The sequence below is a fragment of the Nerophis ophidion genome, linkage group LG22 (genome assembly GCF_033978795.1).
Source record: "Nerophis ophidion isolate RoL-2023_Sa linkage group LG22, RoL_Noph_v1.0, whole genome shotgun sequence".
In the NCBI taxonomy this organism is placed as follows: domain Eukaryota; kingdom Metazoa; phylum Chordata; class Actinopteri; order Syngnathiformes; family Syngnathidae; genus Nerophis; species Nerophis ophidion.
The window spans coordinates 3,149,264-3,167,809 of record NC_084632.1 but is presented as its reverse complement, the minus strand read 5'-3'; the positions used below and the strand labels follow the sequence as shown (position 1 = coordinate 3,167,809).

At 42.0% G+C, this 18,546-nt stretch overlaps 1 protein-coding gene across 1 annotated transcript; it reads left to right on the top strand.

The window, feature by feature from the left end:
* Positions 1-5,446: 5,446 nt before the first annotated feature.
* LOC133540419 (vitellogenin-1-like) lies at positions 5,447-18,157 on the top strand. Its single transcript, XM_061883007.1, is given in 33 exon segments — positions 5,447-5,486; positions 5,598-5,615; positions 8,212-8,363; positions 8,440-8,691; positions 8,758-8,919; positions 9,006-9,154; positions 9,223-9,373; positions 9,449-9,606; positions 9,678-9,875; positions 9,968-10,061; positions 10,150-10,368; positions 12,954-13,171; positions 13,252-13,349; positions 13,421-13,545; positions 13,624-13,725; positions 13,802-14,171; positions 14,265-14,358; positions 14,435-14,620; positions 14,697-14,838; positions 14,914-15,124; positions 15,196-15,566; positions 15,644-15,685; positions 15,781-15,852; positions 15,939-16,145; positions 16,228-16,370; positions 16,438-16,573; positions 16,644-16,767; positions 16,852-17,032; positions 17,200-17,294; positions 17,366-17,460; positions 17,534-17,699; positions 17,764-17,925; positions 17,997-18,157. Coding segments are annotated over 33 exon segments (5,034 nt in total). The 3' UTR covers positions 18,098-18,157.
* Positions 18,158-18,546: the final 389 nt, after the last annotated feature.

Below are 18,546 nucleotides of genomic sequence, written 5' to 3'. Positions count from 1 at the left end.
CATGTGTGATACAAGCAGTCCTGCAGAGTGTTTTACTTGTGTGTGATATCATGTGTGATACAAGCAGTCCTGCAGCGTGTTTACATCATCAATGTTTTATATACACACTGCAAGTATATAGATATATACATCATATACACATTATATATATATATATATATATATATATATATATATATATACATACATATATATACATACATACATATACATATATAGATATATATATAAATAAATACATATATATATATATATATATACATACATATACATACATATATATACATACATATATACGGATACATACATACATATACATACATACATACACATACATACATACATACATACATACATACATACATACATACATACATACATACATACATACATACATACATACATATATATATATATATATATATATATATATATATATATATATATATATATATATAATGTAGTAACAGACTCCTTCATGACAATATGTAATATGTACAGTATTTTCACTATTTGGGTCATTTAATCAATTTCCTTTCCCGGCGCATGTATTCCTGTTTCCATAGCAACACACTTCCGACTTCTGGCAACAAATGTGTGTCCTGCTTCTGGAAACAAAGGCGAGTGTGTCTTCAAATCATGGCAGACTTGCTAACAAACAACGAAGATTATTTTTGGAACAAATTAGGATTCGCAACCTTATCTTTTTTTAAGCTGAATATGCAGAGGATGAAGTGCTGCTCTTAGAAGCGAGCACGAAGGAAAAGTGAGACGTCGAAGCAGACGGAAGCTGAGAGCGTGAGGTGAAAGTGACTCCAAGGTATGTCAACATAAATGGAGTGCTCAGCTACATAAACCGGACAAAATGTCCACGGCCGCACTTTATATTGATCATGATACACGTCACGTGTTTTATTACAACTACAGTGGCTAGTTGTGTACAAACAAAACATGAAATACTACTTTACATGTACAATAATATGATTGTTCATGTTTTCAGTACTATCACAGTGTCGTGTATTACAAACGTGTTTCGCAAGCTCATCTCTTTCCGTAGTTAGCTTTGTGTGTTAGTAGGCTAGAAAAAGAGTTCCTCAGTGTTGACTCTTACAATAACAATGTTGCGACATGTTCATGTTCCAACTGGAGCTACGTCCACAGTCCTTTGTTTGCATGAATTCACAAGTCCCGCATTTTTTAAAAAACAAACATGCTTTCTAAGGTTCCTTGCTAGGTCTTCATGTTATTTTGTCTTTGGCTGCTCTCACCCAAGGTCAGCTGGGATAGGCTCAGGCGTACCTCCGTGACCCCCAAGGGGGACAAGCGCTGGAGAAAAGGGACGAATGAACGACATTCCGCTCCGACCATGTGGCGGACTCTTCTGAGTTGGAAAAACAGTCAAGTGCACATGCTAAAATGTCATGTGACCCCGCGGTCACCGTGACAACAGATAAAGTGAGCACACAGTCACTGTCATGGTGCCCTGTGGCGTGATCCCTCCAATACTTTGCACCATGTGACCTCTCCAATACTTGCAATTGGGAGAAACAAACTGTACATCTTGAAAGTCATTTCTGTTCAGAATACAAACGACAATCATACCCTGGATATGTTCAAGTGCACTTGCCGAGAATACAAACAAGAATCATGCACAGAATACAAACAATAATCATAGCCTGGACACGTTCAAGTGCACTTGCAGAAAATACAAACGACGATCATACTCGGGACACGTTCAAGTACACTTGCAGAGATTACAAACAACAATCATACCCTGGACACATTCAAGTGCACTTGCAGAGATTACAAACAACAATCATACCCTGGGCACATTCAAGTGCACTTGCAGAGATTACAAACAACAATCATACACTAAACACGTTCAAAGTGCACTTGCATAGATTACAAACAACAATCATTGCCTGGACACGTTCAAGTGTACTCGCAGAGAATACAAACAATAATCATAGCCTGGACACGTTCAAGTGCACTTGCAGAAAATACAAACGACGATCATACTCGGGACACGTTCAAGTACACTTGCAGAGATTACAAACAACAATCATACCCTGGACACATTCAAGTGCACTTGCAGAGATTACAAACAACAATCATACCCTGGGCACATTCAAGTGCACTTGCAGAGATTACAAACAACAATCATACACTAAACACGTTCAAAGTGCACTTGCATAGATTACAAACAACAATCATTGCCTGGACACGTTCAAGTGTACTCGCAGAGAATACAAACAACAATCATAGCCTGGACACATTCAAGTGCACTTGCAGAGATTACAAACAACAATCACACCCTGGACACGTTCAAGTGCACTTGCAGAGATTACAAACGACGATCATACCCGGGACACGTTCAAGTACACTTGCAGAGATTACAAACAACGATCATACACTAAACACGTTCAAAGTGCACTTGCAGAAAATACAAACAACAATCATAGCCTGGACATGTTCAAGTACACTTGCAGAGATTACAAACAACAATCATACCCTGGACACATTCAAGTACACTTGCAGAGATTACAAACAACAATCATACCCTGGACACGTTCAAGTGCACTTGCAGAGATTACAAACGACGATCATACCCGGGACACATTCAAGTACACTTGCAGAGATTACAAACAACGATCATACACTAAACACGTTCAAAGTGCACTTGCAGAGATTACAAACAACAATCATAGCCTGGACACGTTCAAGTGCACTTGCAGAAAATACAAACGACGATCATACCCGGGACATGTTCAAGTACACTTGCAGAGATTACAAACAACAATCATACCCTGGACACATTCAAGTACACTTGCAGAGATTACAAACAACAATCATACCCTGGACACATTCAAGTACACTTGCAGAGATTACAAACAACGATCATACACTAAACACGTTCAAAGTGCACTTGCAGAGATTACAAACAACAATCATACCCTGGACACATTCAAGTGCACTTGCAGAGATTACAAACAACGATCATACCCCGGACACGTTCAAGTGTACTCGCATAGATTACAAACAACAATCATAGCCTGGAAACGTTCAAGTACACTTGCAGAGAATACAAACGACGATCATACCCGGGACACGTTCAAGTACACTTGCAGAGATTACAAACAACAATAATACCCTGGACACATTCAAGTGCACTTGCAGAGATTACAAACAACGATCATACCCCGGACACGTTCAAGTGCACTTGTATAGAATACAAACAACGATCATACCCTGGGCATGTTCAAGTGCACTTGCAAAAAATACAAACGACGATCATACCCTGGACACGTTCAAGTACACTTGCAGAGATTAGAAACGACGATCATACCCGGGACACATTCAAGTGCACTTGCAGAGAATACAAACAACGATCATACCCCGGACACGTTCAAGTGCACTAGTAGCCAAAGATTGAAAGAGGGAGCCAACCTTGCGAGTGGAAGACACAAAAGTATGTGTCAAACTGTACATTTTTAATAAAGTATGCTAGCAAAGCATCACAGTGTGGACAATTTTAATAGACTGAGAAATAACATGTTTCAGTGGCAAATAACACATTTTATGTAACCAAAACTTTGTGCCTGCATGTCTGCAATGCAAGAGCAGTGCATTCATGACCATTGAATAATATCCATTATTAATGATCAGTGACTGAGCAGGAAGGGGCTTGACTTAAGTTCATATTGCTATTAATAATTAGGGCTGCAACCAGAATCAATTATTTTGATTAATTTCCCATTTAAAATCTGTTGCTCTGATTAATCGTTTAATATAACTAGTACAAATGTATAAAAATCCGTACAAAAGAAAGAAAAACAAGCTGAGTAGAAGGTAAAAGATTGTAAAATAAGGTAAAAGTTAAATAAAAAGTAAAGGAGGGGTGAAGAAAGACATATAGAAGGCAAAAGAAGGTTAAAAAAGGTAAAGAGAAGGTACAGGTAGTAAATAAAGGTACAATAAGGTAAATACAATGTAAAAGAAGGAGTACAGAAGGTAAAAGTAAATAAACTGTAAAATAATCTAAATAGAAGGTAAAAGTAGCAGATAAAAGGCAAAATGAGGACTTAAGATGTAAAATAAGTCAAATAGAAGATAAATAAAAAGTAAAATAATGTAAATAGAGGGTAAAAGTAGTAAATAAAAGGAAAAAAGAAAGATTTTAGAATGTAAAACAAGTCAAAAAGAAGGTAAATAAAAGGTAAAAGGTGAATAAAAGGTCAAATAAGTCAAATAAAAGTTAAATAAAAGGTAAATGTAAGGTAAAATAAATTAAATAGAAGGTAAAAGATTGTAAAATAAGGTAAAAGCTAAATAAAAAGTAAAGGAGGGGTGAAGAAAGAAATATAGAAGGTAAAAGAAGGTTAAAAAAGGTAAATGGAAGGTTAAAAAAGGTAAAGGTAGAAAATAAAGGTACAATAATCAAATACAATGTAAAAGAAGGAGTACAGAAGGTAAAAGTAAATAAACTGTAAAATAATCTAAATAGAAGGTAAAAGTAGCAAATAAAAGGCAAAATGAGGACTTAAGATGTAAAATAAGTCAAATAGAAGATAAACAAAAAGTAAGATAATGTAAATAGAGGGTAAAAGTAGTAAATAAAAGGAAAAAAGGATTTTAGAATGTAAAACAAGTCAAATAGAAGGTAAATAAAAGGTCAAAGGTGAATAAAAGGTCAAATAAGTCAAATAAAAGTTAAATAAAAGGTAAATGTAAGGTAAAATAAGCTAAATGGAAGGTAAAATTAGTTAAATAGGAGGTAAATGAAAGGTAAAATAAGTTAAATAGAAGGTAAATAAAAGGTCAAATTAGTTAAATAGGAGGTAAATGAAAGGTAAAATAAGCTAAAAGGAAGGTAAAAGATAGAAAAGGGGCAGTAGAGTGTTTATTTAAACTATTTTCCCTTAAAGACCTAATCAGGCTATTAAGTGTGTTTCCTCCACTTCTTTGATTAATTAAGCAAACTAACGGATATCTGCAGCCCTATGAATATTTTTGCTGTATAATTAGTGTGACAATTGACTATTTTTACTACTGCATATTTGTAGATAGTATTCTTTCTCTGTCTTGTCCCCACAATTCTTCTTTCCTCGCCCTCCTGATCCAAACACTAAATATAATGATGTATAATATATACATCACTATTTCATTCTGTGTGTACTGAGAGAGGCTGCAAAGACAAATATGAAAACAGCATTTTGACATCACTCCTGACTCCGATAAAGGCCATTCATCAAATCCAAAATGCAGTTTTGATGATTTAAATCATGCAGTTTTTAACTACAAATGCAATGTTGCAGGACTTCTGAGCCAAGGACAAATATTGACATTTGATGCTTGACTTTTGACTGGCTGGATTTGTCACCTTGTCAGCAGAAAAGTTGCCTTTAAAAGGCTGCTGGTGTCGAGAGGCAGGTACAACCCATCAGCCATGAGGGTGGTCGTGCTCGCCCTGACTCTGGCCCTCGCGGGTGAGTGGCCTTTTATTTAGGAACCTTTTCTTTGAATTGTACACTTCAGCTCTTTTGATTCTGCAACACTGCTAACATCAACCATTCCTTCTTTCTGCATTTCTCTTTCAGCTGCGCAACATAACTTTGGTAAGTTCAACTTTGACTTTTTGCACATGCTGTCCTAGACATCTGTCTCTAAATGGCAGATTGGATTCTTTTCCATCCCAAAAATGTGCTTTTCTGAAAAATACTTCATTTTTTGGACAGTGATGATAGAAATCATCCAAAAAAGGTCCACAAAACAGCTTTGTATTAATCATTGATTAATCAAACACATTTTTAAGTCAAGTTAAAAAAACAGGATGTTTATAGCTAGAATATAATATACACACCATTTAAATAAAAGTATAATTTTATTGCTCTGCTGGTAGATTATTTATCTTATTTTGACTAAGATATCTCCATACTTTAGTACAAATTACTTCAAAAAAAGCTCATTGGTCTAAAACAATGGTTCTTAAAGTTTTTTCACCAAGTACCACCGTCTAGTAGACCTAAGTATTCATTAAGTACCACCATAATGACAGTAATCTAGTAGACCTAAGTATTCATTAAGTACCACCATAATGACAGTAGTCTAGTAGACCTAAGTATTCATTAAGTACCACCATAATGACAGTAGTCTAGTAGACCTAAGTATTAATTAAGTAGTCTAGTAGACCTAAGTATTCATTAAGTACCACCATAATGACAGTAGTATTAAGTATTTATTAAGTACCAAAATAATGACAGTAGTCTAGTAGACCTAAGTATTCATTAAGTTCCACCATAATTGCAACATTAAAATACAGTAGTGTAGTAGACCTATGTATTCATTAAGTACCACCTTAATGACAGTAGTCTAGTAGACCTAAGTATTCATTAAGTACCACCATAATGACAGTTGTCTAGTAGACCTAAGTATTCATTGAGTACCACCATAATGAGAGTAGTGTAGAAGACCTAAGTATTCATTAAGTACCACCTTGATGACAGTAGTCTAGTAGACCTAAGTATTCATTAAGTACCACCATAATGACAGTAGTCTTAAGTATTTATTGAGTACCAAAATGATGACAGTAGTCTAGTAAACCTAAGTATTCATTGAGTACCACCATAATGACAGTAGTGTAGAAGATCTAAGTATTCATTAAGTACCACCTTGATGACAGTAGTCTAGTAGACCTAAGTATTCATTAAATACCACCATAACGACAGTAGTCTAGTAGACCTAAGTATTCATTAAGTTCCACCATAATTGCAACATTAAAATACAGTAGTGTAGTAGACCTATGTATTCATTAAGTACCACCTTAATGACAGTAGTCTAGTAGACCTAAGTATTCATTAAGTACCACCATAATGACAGTTGTCTAGTAGACCTAATTATTCATTGAGTACCACCATAATGAGAGTAGTGTAGAAGACCTAAGTATTCATTAAGTACCACCTTGATGACAATAGTCTAGTAGACCTAAGTATTCATTAAGTACCACCATAATGACAGTAGCCTAGTAGACCTAAGTATTCATTAAGTACCACCATAATGACAGTAGTCTAGTAGACCTAAGTATTCATTAAGTACCACCATGACAGTAGTCTAGTAGGCTTAAGTATTCATTAAGTACCACCATAATGACAGTAGTCTAGTAGACCTAAGTATTCATTAAGTACCACCTTGATGACAGTAGTGTAGTAGACCTAAGTATTCATTAAATACCACCATAATGACAGTAGTCTAGTAGATCTAAGTATTCATTAAGTGCCACCATAATTGCAACATTAAAATATAGTAGTGTAGTAGACCTATGTATTCATTAAGTACCACCATAATGACAGTAGTCTAGTAGACCTAAGTATTCATTAAGTACCACCATAATGACAGTAGTCTAGTAGACCTAAGTATTCATTAAGTACCACCATAATGACAGTAGTCTAGTAGACCAAAGTATTCATTAAGTACCACCATGACAGTAGTCTAGTAGGCCTAAGTATTCATTAAGTACCACCATAATGACAGTAGTGTAGTAGACCTAAGTATTCATTAAGTACCACCATAATAACAGTAGTGTAGAAGACCTAAGTATTCATTAAGTACCACCATAATGACAGTAGTGTAGTAGACCTAAGTATTCATTAAGTACCACCATAATGACAGTAGTCTAGTAGACCTAAGTATTCATTAAGTTCCACCATAATGACAACATTAAAATACAGTAGCGTAGTAGACCTAAGTATGCATTAAGTTCCACCATAATTACAACATTAAAATACAGTAGTGTAGTAGACCTAAGTATTCATTAAAACAAGGCAGATGTGTTATTGGACAAGTATATTCAACATATTTGTTCACTGTAACATTACACGCAGTTTGACTATATGAAAATAAAACATTGGACTTTAATGAAGTGATTCTTTGGCGTACCACAAGAGGGAGCCTGTGTACCACTCGTGTGTACCACCACAGTTTGAGAATCACTGGTCTGAAAGTAAGAAAAAAATCTATTGAGAGTGAAAAAATAAGTATTTTTCAGCTCAGATATTGAATTTTGATTGGATGGTAAGTTTTTTACTGACCACTGAATATTTTAGATCTGTTACTTTGTCCGATACAATATAAAATAAAAAGGCATAGTAAAACTTTGACTGTAAGTATAAGTGCTGGTATCTGTCAACGTGCCAATCAACACTTTGACTTTTCTAGCCCCTGATTTTGCTCTGGGTAAGACATATGTCTACAAATATGAGACACTGCTCCTGGGCGGTCTACCAGAGGAAGGACTGGCAAGAGCTGGACTGAAAGTCAAAAGCAAAGTTTTCATCAGCGCCATAGAACAGAACCTGTTGATGGTCAAGGTGAGCATCAGTGTGCTATTCAAACACTCAATGGAAAAAAAGGACTTGAATTCACGGTCCCATCTCAACCCTGCAGCTTGTGGATCCAGAGCTCTTCGAGTACAGCGGTGTTTGGCCAAAGGATGCTTTAATCCCGGCCCCTAAGGTGACAGCAGCCCTGGCCCCTCAGCTCGTGATCCCCATCAAGTTTGAATACACCAACGGCGTCGTCGGAAAAATGTTTGCGCCCGAGGGAGTCTCCGTGATGGTGTTGAACATCTACAGAGGCATCCTCAACGTTCTGCAGCTCAACATCAAGAAGACGCAGAATGTCTACGAGATGCAAGAGGTGAGTCAAAGTCCATCCTGTGTTGCCTAATCATAACAGATTCTTGAAGCGCTCATTTCTCACAAGGACGGAGCTCAGGGGGTGTGCAAGACTCTCTACGCCATCACCGAAGATGAGAAGGCTGAACGTATCCATCTGACCAAGACCAGAGATCTGACACACTGTCAGGAAAGGGTCTTGAAGGATATCGGGTTGGCGTACACTGAGACGTGTGCTAAGTGTCAGCGGGTAAATCAGTCTTTGCCACGACTATGTCAGTGTAAGTCAAAGCTGGTGTGGAGTGATAAACCTGTCTTGGGTGTTGGTCGTGTAAGGATTCCAAGAACCTGAAAGGAGCGACGGCATACAACTACATTCTGAAGTCGGTTTCCAGTGGTGTGATGATCTTGGAGGCATCTGTCAATGAAGTTATTCAGTTCTCACCTTTCCACGAGAAAAGTGGTGCTGCTCAGATGGAGACCCAGTAAGTGACATCTGCGATAAAGTTCTAAAGAACACAGAGGATTTATATTTTAATGTCATTTTTCCTAGGCAAAAATTGGTTTTCCTGGAGGTCCAGAAAGTTCCCATCGTACCAGTTAAAGCAGAGTACCTCCACCGTGGATCCCTCAAGTACCAGTTCTCCACCGAGCTGCTGCAAACACCCATCCAGCTTGTGAGGCTCACCAACGTCCAGGCCCAGGTACCCTCATTTCACAAAATCTAGATTGAGAGATACCCACATATGACACTTATCACCTTCTTTATGTCGGTGTAGATTGCGGAAATTCTAAACCACCTGGTCAGCCACAACAAGGAGAGAGCCCAAGAGGAAGCCCCACTCAAGTATTTGGAGCTCATTCAACTTCTTCGCTTGGCCAAATATGAAGACCTGCAAAGGCTTTGGAGCCAGCAGAAGACGAAAGAAACACACAGGTGACTTTTTTTTTCTAATTAGCATTCAGTCCGATAAATGGTCAGATCAAGAAAACATCCTTATTTCCCAGACAATGGATGTTGGATGCCATTCCTTCCATCGGAACTCATGTTGCTCTGAGATTCATAACGGAAAAGTTGGAGGCTAACGAGATGACGGTCGCCGAAGTCGCTCAGGCTTTGATTGCATCGGTTCACATGGTGACCGCAGACACCGAGGCCATTAAGTTGATCAACGTGAGTTCAAGTCTTTTAATGCTTCAGAAAATGTTCTTCTTTTTTAACTTACCAGGGAAGTATGAAACATTTCACCGTCTTGTCTTTTGCAGATCCTGTTTGAGAAGAGCAAAGTCCAGGAGAGCCCAATTCTGCGCGAGCTTGTCAGCCTCGCATACGGTACCATGGTTTACAAACATTGTCTTGACAAGCCGGTCTGTCCTGTCGAGCTGATCAAGGTGAAATGATCTTAGTCCTTTGTTTTCTTTTATAGCAAATTCTATTTTTGAATGAATAATAATTCTACGCTGTTCCTCTCGCCAACAGCCCGTCCACGAATATCTTCAAAAAGATTTGGTTAAGGCCAAACCACAAGAGATTATTTACACTTTGAAGGTGTTGGGTAATGCTGGCCATCCTATGAGCGTGAAACCGATCACTAAGATCCTGCCCATACATGGCACAGCAGCGACAAGCCTGCCCGTGAGTGTTCACGCCGAGGCGATCATGGCCTTGAGGAACATTGCCAAGAAGGAACCAAGAATGGTAAATTCAAGTGATTCTTGTTCAGAAGATACAACATATTGAATGTTTCACGAGATTTGTTGCAAATTAGCCACAAAAGGCCAAAGGATTGTTCAAGTCTTACACAACATTCTGTCTTCTTGTGGCAGTTTTAAGTCTGTGCAAATTTAGAGGTGTACCTGTACAACTTTTACGCGGGCCTCGCCCTAATACAAGTTCCCTCGTGCGACCGCCCTGCACACGAATTTCCTTGTGAGCCCGCCCCCGCGAGCTCACCTTCATACAACTTTGAGTCTGTGCGACCCCGAGTGACTTGCCCTGGCCACCTGGTTCCAGATAGAGCCAATGGAATTGGATACCTGGGTTCCACTTCAAGTATCCGCCCGTCGGTGGGCCCGCGCCCAAGCCGCCCAGACAGCACAAATACTTGGTTTTTCGTCAACATAGGACACACGTTAGACTATAGATGAACTCCTCTTCACGTTCCACCACACCACCGTCAGAACAAAATACGGCCTTACTACTTGGGCCTGACAGGCTATATTCATCCCTTACCCCCTGGCAATGTTTGTTTGACAATATTCCCGGCTCCACTCCTAGTGGGTCCTCAGCTCCAGCCTGCGACGGAGTTCGGTTAGCCACTTTGGACAGGGGGATTCAAGTCCATGCTTCAGAATTGGATACCTGGGTTCCACTTCAAGTATCCGCCCGTCGGTGGGCCCGCGCCCAAGCCGCCCAGGCAGCACAAATACTTGGTTTTTAGTCAACATAGGACACATGTTAGACCGTAGATTAACTCCTCTTCACGTTCCACCACACCACCGTGAGAACAAAATACGGCCTTACTACTTGGGCCTGACAGCCTATATTCATCCCTTACCCCCTGGCAAGTCCTCTTATTCCCCCCTGTAATGAACCGGGTCCAATGTTTATTTGACAATATTCCCGGCCCCACTCCTAGTGGGTCCTCAGCTCCAGCCTGCGACGGAGTTCGGTTAGCCACTTTGGACAGGGGGATTCAAGTCCATGCTTCAGACTTGGATACCTGGGTTCCAGTTCGGGTATCCGCCCGTCGGTACCCCCGCGCCCAAGCCGCCCAGACAGCACAAATACTTGGTTTTTCGTCAACATAGGACACACGTTAGACTGTAGATGAACTCCTCTTCACGTTCCACCACACCACCGTGAGAACAAAATACGGCCTTACTACTTGGGCCTGACAGCCTATATTCATCCCTTACCCCCTGGCAAGTCCTCTTATTCCCCTCTGTAATGAACCGGGTCCAATGTTTGTTTGACAATATTCCCGGCCCCACTCCTAGTGGGTCCTCAGCTCCAGCCTGCGACGGAGTTCGGTTAGCCACTTTGGACAGGGGGATTCAAGTCCATGCTTCAGAATTGGATACCTGGGTTCCAGTTCGGGTATCCGCCCGTCGGTACGCCCGCGCCCAAGCCGCCCAGACAGCACAAATACTTGGTTTTTCGTCAACATAGGACACACGTTAGACTGTAGATGAACTCTTCACGTTCCACCACACCACCGTCAGAACAAAATACGGCCTTACTACTTGGGCCTGACAGCCTATATTCATCCCTTACCCCCTGGCAAGTCCTCTTACTCCCCCCTGTAATGAACCGGGTCCAATGTTTGTTTGACAATATTCCCGGCCCCACTCCAAGAGGGTCCTCAGCTCCAGCCTGCGACGGAGTTCGGTTAGCCACTTTGGACAGGGGGATTCAAGTCCATGCTTCAGAATTGGATACCTGGGTTCCAGTTCGGGTATCCGCCCGTCAGTACGCCCGCGCCCAAGCCGCCCAGACAGCATAAATACTTGGTTTTTCGTCAACATAGGACACACGTTAGACTGTAGATGAACTCCTCTTCACGTTCCACCACACCACCGTCAGAACAAAATACGGCCTTACTACTTGGGCCTGACAGCCTATATTCATCCCTTACCCCCTGGCAAGTCCTCTTACTCCCCCCTGTAATGAACCGGGTCCAATGTTTGTTTGACAATATTCCCGGCTCCACTCCTAGTGGGTCCTCAGCTCCAGCCTGCGACGGAGTTCGGTTAGTCACTTTGGACAGGGGGATTCAAGTCCATGCTTCAGAATTGGATACCTGGGTTCCAGTTCGGGTATCCGCCCGTCGGTACGCCCGCGCCCAAGCCGCCCAGACAGCACAAATACTTGGTTTTTCGTCAACATAGGACACACGTTAGACTGTAGATGAACTCCTCTTCACGTTCCACCACACCACAAAATACGGCCTTACTACTTGGGCCTGACAGCCTATATTCATCCCTTACCCCCTGGCAAGTCCTCTTACTCCCCCCTGTAATGAACCGGGTCCAATGTTTGTTTGACAATATTCCCGGCCCCACTCCAAGAGGGTCCTCAGCTCCAGCCTGTGACGGAGTTCGGTTAGCCACTTTGGACAGGGGGATTCAAGTCCATGCTTCAGGTTCAGCAGACGAACACAGGTTCAACCTTGGAGAATTGCATAATGATCCTTTATGGCCCGGCTCCCGGGAATGAGCTGGCTAAGTATTGTTCTCAAATGTAAAAACTACACACTGTGCTTGTTGTCTCACCCCCGTTAGGTCCAAGACCTGGTTCTTCAGCTGTATATGGACAAGGCTCTTCACCCTGAGCTCCGTATGCTGGCCTGCATTGTGCTCTTCGAGACACAGCCGCCGGTTGGTCTGGTGACAAACCTTGCCAACATTTTGAGGACGGAGGAGGACATGCAGGTGGCTAGCTTCACCTACTCTCACATGAAGTCCCTGACGAGAAGCACTTCCCCAAACCATGCTTCCATGTAAGAGCACTCCCACACGCATCCAAAAAGGAGTTGTTTTTTTTTGGGACAAACACAAGTCAGCATGACTGTCATTACAGTGCCGCCGCTTGCAACGTCGCAGTCAAACTCTTGAGCAGGAAGCTGGAAAGACTGAGCCTCCGTTTCAGCAGAGCCATTCAGATGGACGTCTATAGCAGTAAGCGATATTTTATACACACCCTGTACATTTTTTTTGTAGCCTTAACTACAACAACTGCATTTTCCCAGATCCCCTGATGCTTGGGGCTGCTGCCACTACTTTCTACATCAACGATGCTGCCTCCATTTTGCCTAGAAGCATCATGGCTAAGACCAGTGCCTACATTGCTGGGGCTGCCGCTGACGTCCTAGAGGTGCCAGGAACATTCAAAAACCTCCCTCGCTCTGAATTCCTATAGTATCAGTTTTGACATGAATGATCATTTTTCTAGGTCGGAGTGAGAACTGAGGGACTCCAAGAGACTCTGCTGAAAAGTCACGCATTAACTGATGACGTGGACAGGCTCACGAAGATGAAGCGCGTCATTAAGGCTGTAAAAAAACTATAAATTCCAGTAAAAATTAGATAAGGCTGTTGGAATTTAATCGGTATTTTGATTATTTTCACAGTTGTCAGAGTGGAGGTCCATGCCCAACACCAAGCCTCTGGCCTCCATTTACGTCAGGCTCTTCGGGCAAGAAATTGCTTTCGTTGACTTTGACCAGACTTTGATGAAGGAGGTCATTAAAACTATCAATTGTCTGCGAAATTAATTTCCAAGTATATTTAAGATTTGGTTTGCACCCACACAGTTGGAAAAAAGGATCTCTGTTGAGGAGCTTAGTAGGAGTGCCCTCAAGTCTCTGCTGTCTGGAGCTTCCTTCCATGTTGCCAAACCAGTGTTGGTAGCTGAAGTGCGGCGCATCATGCCAACAGCTGCCGGATTCCCCATGGAGCTTGGTTTCTACACTTCTGCTGTGGTCGCTGCAAATGTTAATTGTGAGTATTGCCTCTGAAACATGCTCAACATGTCATTTTTCTGGGTACGTGTCCAGCAGTGACATATCCTAAAAAGTCAATACTTCTTCTTAGTGACGGCCACCGCAACACCACCTCTGCCAGAACCCATTCAGTTCAGACAACTTCTGAAAAGCAACGTGGTGCTCAACACTGAGATCAGACCCAGGTGTGTACAAGTCTGACACGGATACCAATCATAATCCTTAGAATCGGAAAACTTTAACCGCACATTCTTCCTCTAGCATCGCTTTGAGTACCTTTGCCGTGATTGGAGTGAACACTCCCATCCTCCAGGCTTCCCTTGTCTCAAGAGTCAAGCTCAACTCTATTGTACCAGCTAAGATTTCCGCAAAGCTCGACATTGCAGAGGGACACTTTAAGATTGCGGCTCTACCCGTTTCTGTACCTGAAGAGGTTGCTGCTGTTGAGTAAGTCTTCACTCTTCACAGTATTTTGCACCAATCCTTTTGAAAAAGAGCCAACATAACAAAGACCCACTTTTAGCATTCAGTATTATGCTGTGGTGAGAAACATTGAGGAACTTGCAGCTGAAAAGATCACTCCCCTCATACCTGCCAACACCTATAAGCCCAATTCAAAGGAGATCCTCACCTCGCGGGTCATTTCCTCTGAGTCTGTTAGTTCGGTGAGTTTTGATGTGCATGCAGCAAAATGTCAATGAAACAGATAAAATGTCACGCATGTGTTTTTTTTTAAATAGTCCCAATCTTCAGAACTCCTTCAGCGTGATACAGAGAAAGATACCAAGCCAATCCAGCGCAAGGCACTTGACAAGAAGTACTGTGTCAAAGCTCCTGGCGTTGGACTGAGAGGATGTTTCAAGGTCTTCTCTGAAAATGCTGCGTACATCACAGACAACTTGCTGTACAGACTGGCAGGAAGGCAATTAGTCTCTTTATCTGTGAAAAGGAGTAAGTGTTAGCGTGGATCCACGTTTCAGGCACACGGCATAAATCGATCAATAACTTAATGTTCCTTTCAGTTGAGGGAGAAGCCGTGGAAAGACTGGAGATGATGGTTCAGTTTGGACCTAAGGCTGCAGAGAAGCTTATCAAGCGTATCAATCTGAGTGAAGACGAAATCGAAGGAAGGCCAGTCCTGATGAAGCTCAAGAGACTTCTCAACAGCACCTCCTCTAGCTCCTCCTCATCATCTTCTTCCTCCTCCTCATCCTCTTCTTCAAGTTCCAGCTCAAAAGTTCAGTCATCATCTTCGGTCAGCAGCAGCAGGAAGAGCAGCAAACGCAGTTCTTCGAGATCTGTCAGGCTTTCCAGAAGCAGCTCTGGATCTAGTTTGTCCTCCCTCTTCAGTGCCAGCTCTAGGTCTTCCAGCTCCAGTCGAAAAGTATCAAAGGTAAGCATCCCAAATCAGACATTTTCAAACAGTTGGGTATCGGACTCTCACAAAAATGACATTTATCAACTTGACAGCGAGTGATTTACAGCCGCACCTTCCAGAGGAACCACAAGAAGGTATATGAAGATGGAGCTTGGTTCAATGACAAAGTTTTGACATTTTTGGGGTGTCTAATTTCGTTTAATCAAACTTCCATGTTACATTGTTGCAGTCTCTTGCTACCTCAAAATCAAAATCTAGAAGCAGAAGCAGCGCCTCAAGCTATGAAGCCATTTACAAGCAGGTAAAATGTCCAGTCTTTTAGAAAAATAGCAATCAACCCACTAATTTGTTTTTAAAATAGCCCACTAACCATTTTTACTCCGGTAGACTAAATTCCTGGGCAAAGAAATTGCTCCCATCTTTGCCGTCATCTTCCAAGCTGTGAGAGCCGACGGCAAGCTCCAGGGATACCAAATCGCCGGCTACGCAGACTTGCCTACTGCCAGACTTCAGGTCATCCTGGCCAACCTGGCTGCTGATAACAACTGGATTCTCAGTATGGATGGCGTCTTGCTAAGCAGGCACAAAGCCACAGTAAGAGAACTTGTTGTGCGGCATCTACACCTTTGATTTAGTGCCGGTATCGATTGCTACATGTCATCTTGTGTCTTCCAAGGCTAAAGTAGCTTGGGGAGAAAAGGGCAGGCAGTATGAGATGATGTTCACCGCTGAGACTGGTCTTCTTGGCCAGAGCCCGGCCGGTCGTCTAAGAATGGCTTGGAAAGAACTGCCATCTTACTTCAGGCGCTATTCAAAGATGTATGTGATCTCTTGCACCGCCAACACACAAAGAGTATTGATATTTTAGCAGAATCTTCTCTCACAGGGCTTATCGGTACATTCCCGATTACGTGCTGGACCGCTTCATTCAAGGGAAGGACAACAACAGCCTCAATCAGCTGTCAGTCACAGTGGCTGTAACATCTGAAAGGACCTTGGATTTGATTTTGAAGACACCCACAGTACGAAACAACCCCAAAATCGTTTTTTTCTAAGACACGGTTCCTAATCCTTTCACTCTTCTCTTTACAGCGCAGCATCTATAAGCTGGCTTTGCGTCTCCCTATTGCTCTGCCACTGGATGAGTTCACAGGTCTGACACCCTTTGACGACCTGGCCGATAAAGTCCATTACTTGATCTCAAAGGCCGGCGCAGGTAGCGTGCAGCTCGTCGGAAAAGCACCAGTGGCATACAATACTTTCTTCATGTTCCGAGACGTTCCTTTCTTGTCCTTTTCAGCCGAATGTAGCTACAGCAGAAACATCCTGACCACCTTCAACAACAGGAAATACACCAACGAGATGCCGCTGTCTTGCTACCAGGTTATGGCTCAGGACTGCACACACGAGAGGAAGTTCATGGTGTTGCTGAAGAAGGACAGCTCCGACCACCATCACATCAACGTTAAAATTGCTGACCTGTAAGTTGAAAGCCTGACACTACGGATTTAGCCAAATGCTAATCCACTGATCCTATATCAAAATATATTATTTAAATTATTTTGCCTAAAATACACAGGTGTGGTTTGTCCGATTAATCAAACAAACTAGAGTGATCGATAAATACATTTTTAATTTACACCCCTAGCGATATCGACCTGTTCCTGAGGAGGGATACTATTATCCTGGAGGTAAATGGAAAGGATTTGCCCATCTCCAGCCTGCCGTACCAACACCCAACAGGTGAGGCAGCATTGTCACTTTTAAAATCTGCACTTGCAATTCATTCGCTAATGACCTGCATTTTTTTCTAGCTAAAATCCAGATCAGACAAACCGGAGAAGGCATTTCTGTCTTTGCTCCAAGTCTGGGACTTCATGAAGTCTACTTTGACAGCAAAATCTGTAAAGTAAGTAGAACTTACCCGCCGACTTTCAGCAATGGAACATGCGGCTGATTGTTTGAATCCATTTTGCACGCAGGTTAAAGTTGTGGACTGGATGAGGGGACAGATGTGTGGACTCTGTGGAATGTCTGACGGGGAGACCAGGAAGGAATTCAGGACATCTACCGGACGGGTGACCAAGAACGCGGTCAGCTATGCTCATTCCTGGGTTCTTCCCGCCGAGAGCTGCCGAGACAACACAGGTTAGACATGACGAATAACATTTTCAAACAGGAAATGACAGCTGCGTGTTTCTTCCCGGTTTAGAATGTCGCATGAGGCTGGAATCCGTGCAGCTGGAGAAGCAGATGAACGTACACGGCCGGGAGTCCAAATGTTTCTCCGTTGAGCCCGTTCTGCGCTGCGTGCCCGGCTGCTTCCCCGTCAAGACCACCGCCCTCACTGTCGGCTTCCACTGCGTTCCCGCCGGTGAGTGCACAACAACGGCGGCAGCCGTCGAGAAAGATAAGCGGTCCTCATCATCGCTCTGCTCTTTTCAGACGATGCAACGACTCGCCAAGATTTCTACAACTACAGCGCCGACATCAGGGAATCGACGCAGGCCCACCTCGCTTGCACCTGCGCTGCTCAGTGTGCATAAGAAAATGTACTTCTGTCAATTTGTCTCTAGCTTTGGAATGCCAATTTAAATAAAGCTCATCTCATCAAAACATGCTTTGTTGCTGCTGTGGATTCTTTAAGCAAAATTAAGGGGAAAAACTAAGCACCTCCAACATAAAGCCATTACACACTACCACCAGAATTATACTTTAGCATTATCAGAGGTGGGTAGAGTAGCCAGAAATTGTACTCAAGTAAGAGTACTGTTACTTTAGAGATGTATTACTCAAGTAAAAGTAAGGAGTAGTCACCCAAATATTTACTTGAGTAAAAGTAAAAAGTATGTTGTGAAAAAACTACTCAAGTACTGAGTAACTGATGAGTAACCTGATTACGGCAAAAAATAATGCACAAATGAACAAATTCAGAGCCAGGAATATCTCTTAAGCAACAAAAACAATATTATATATTAAATAATAGTACATTAAA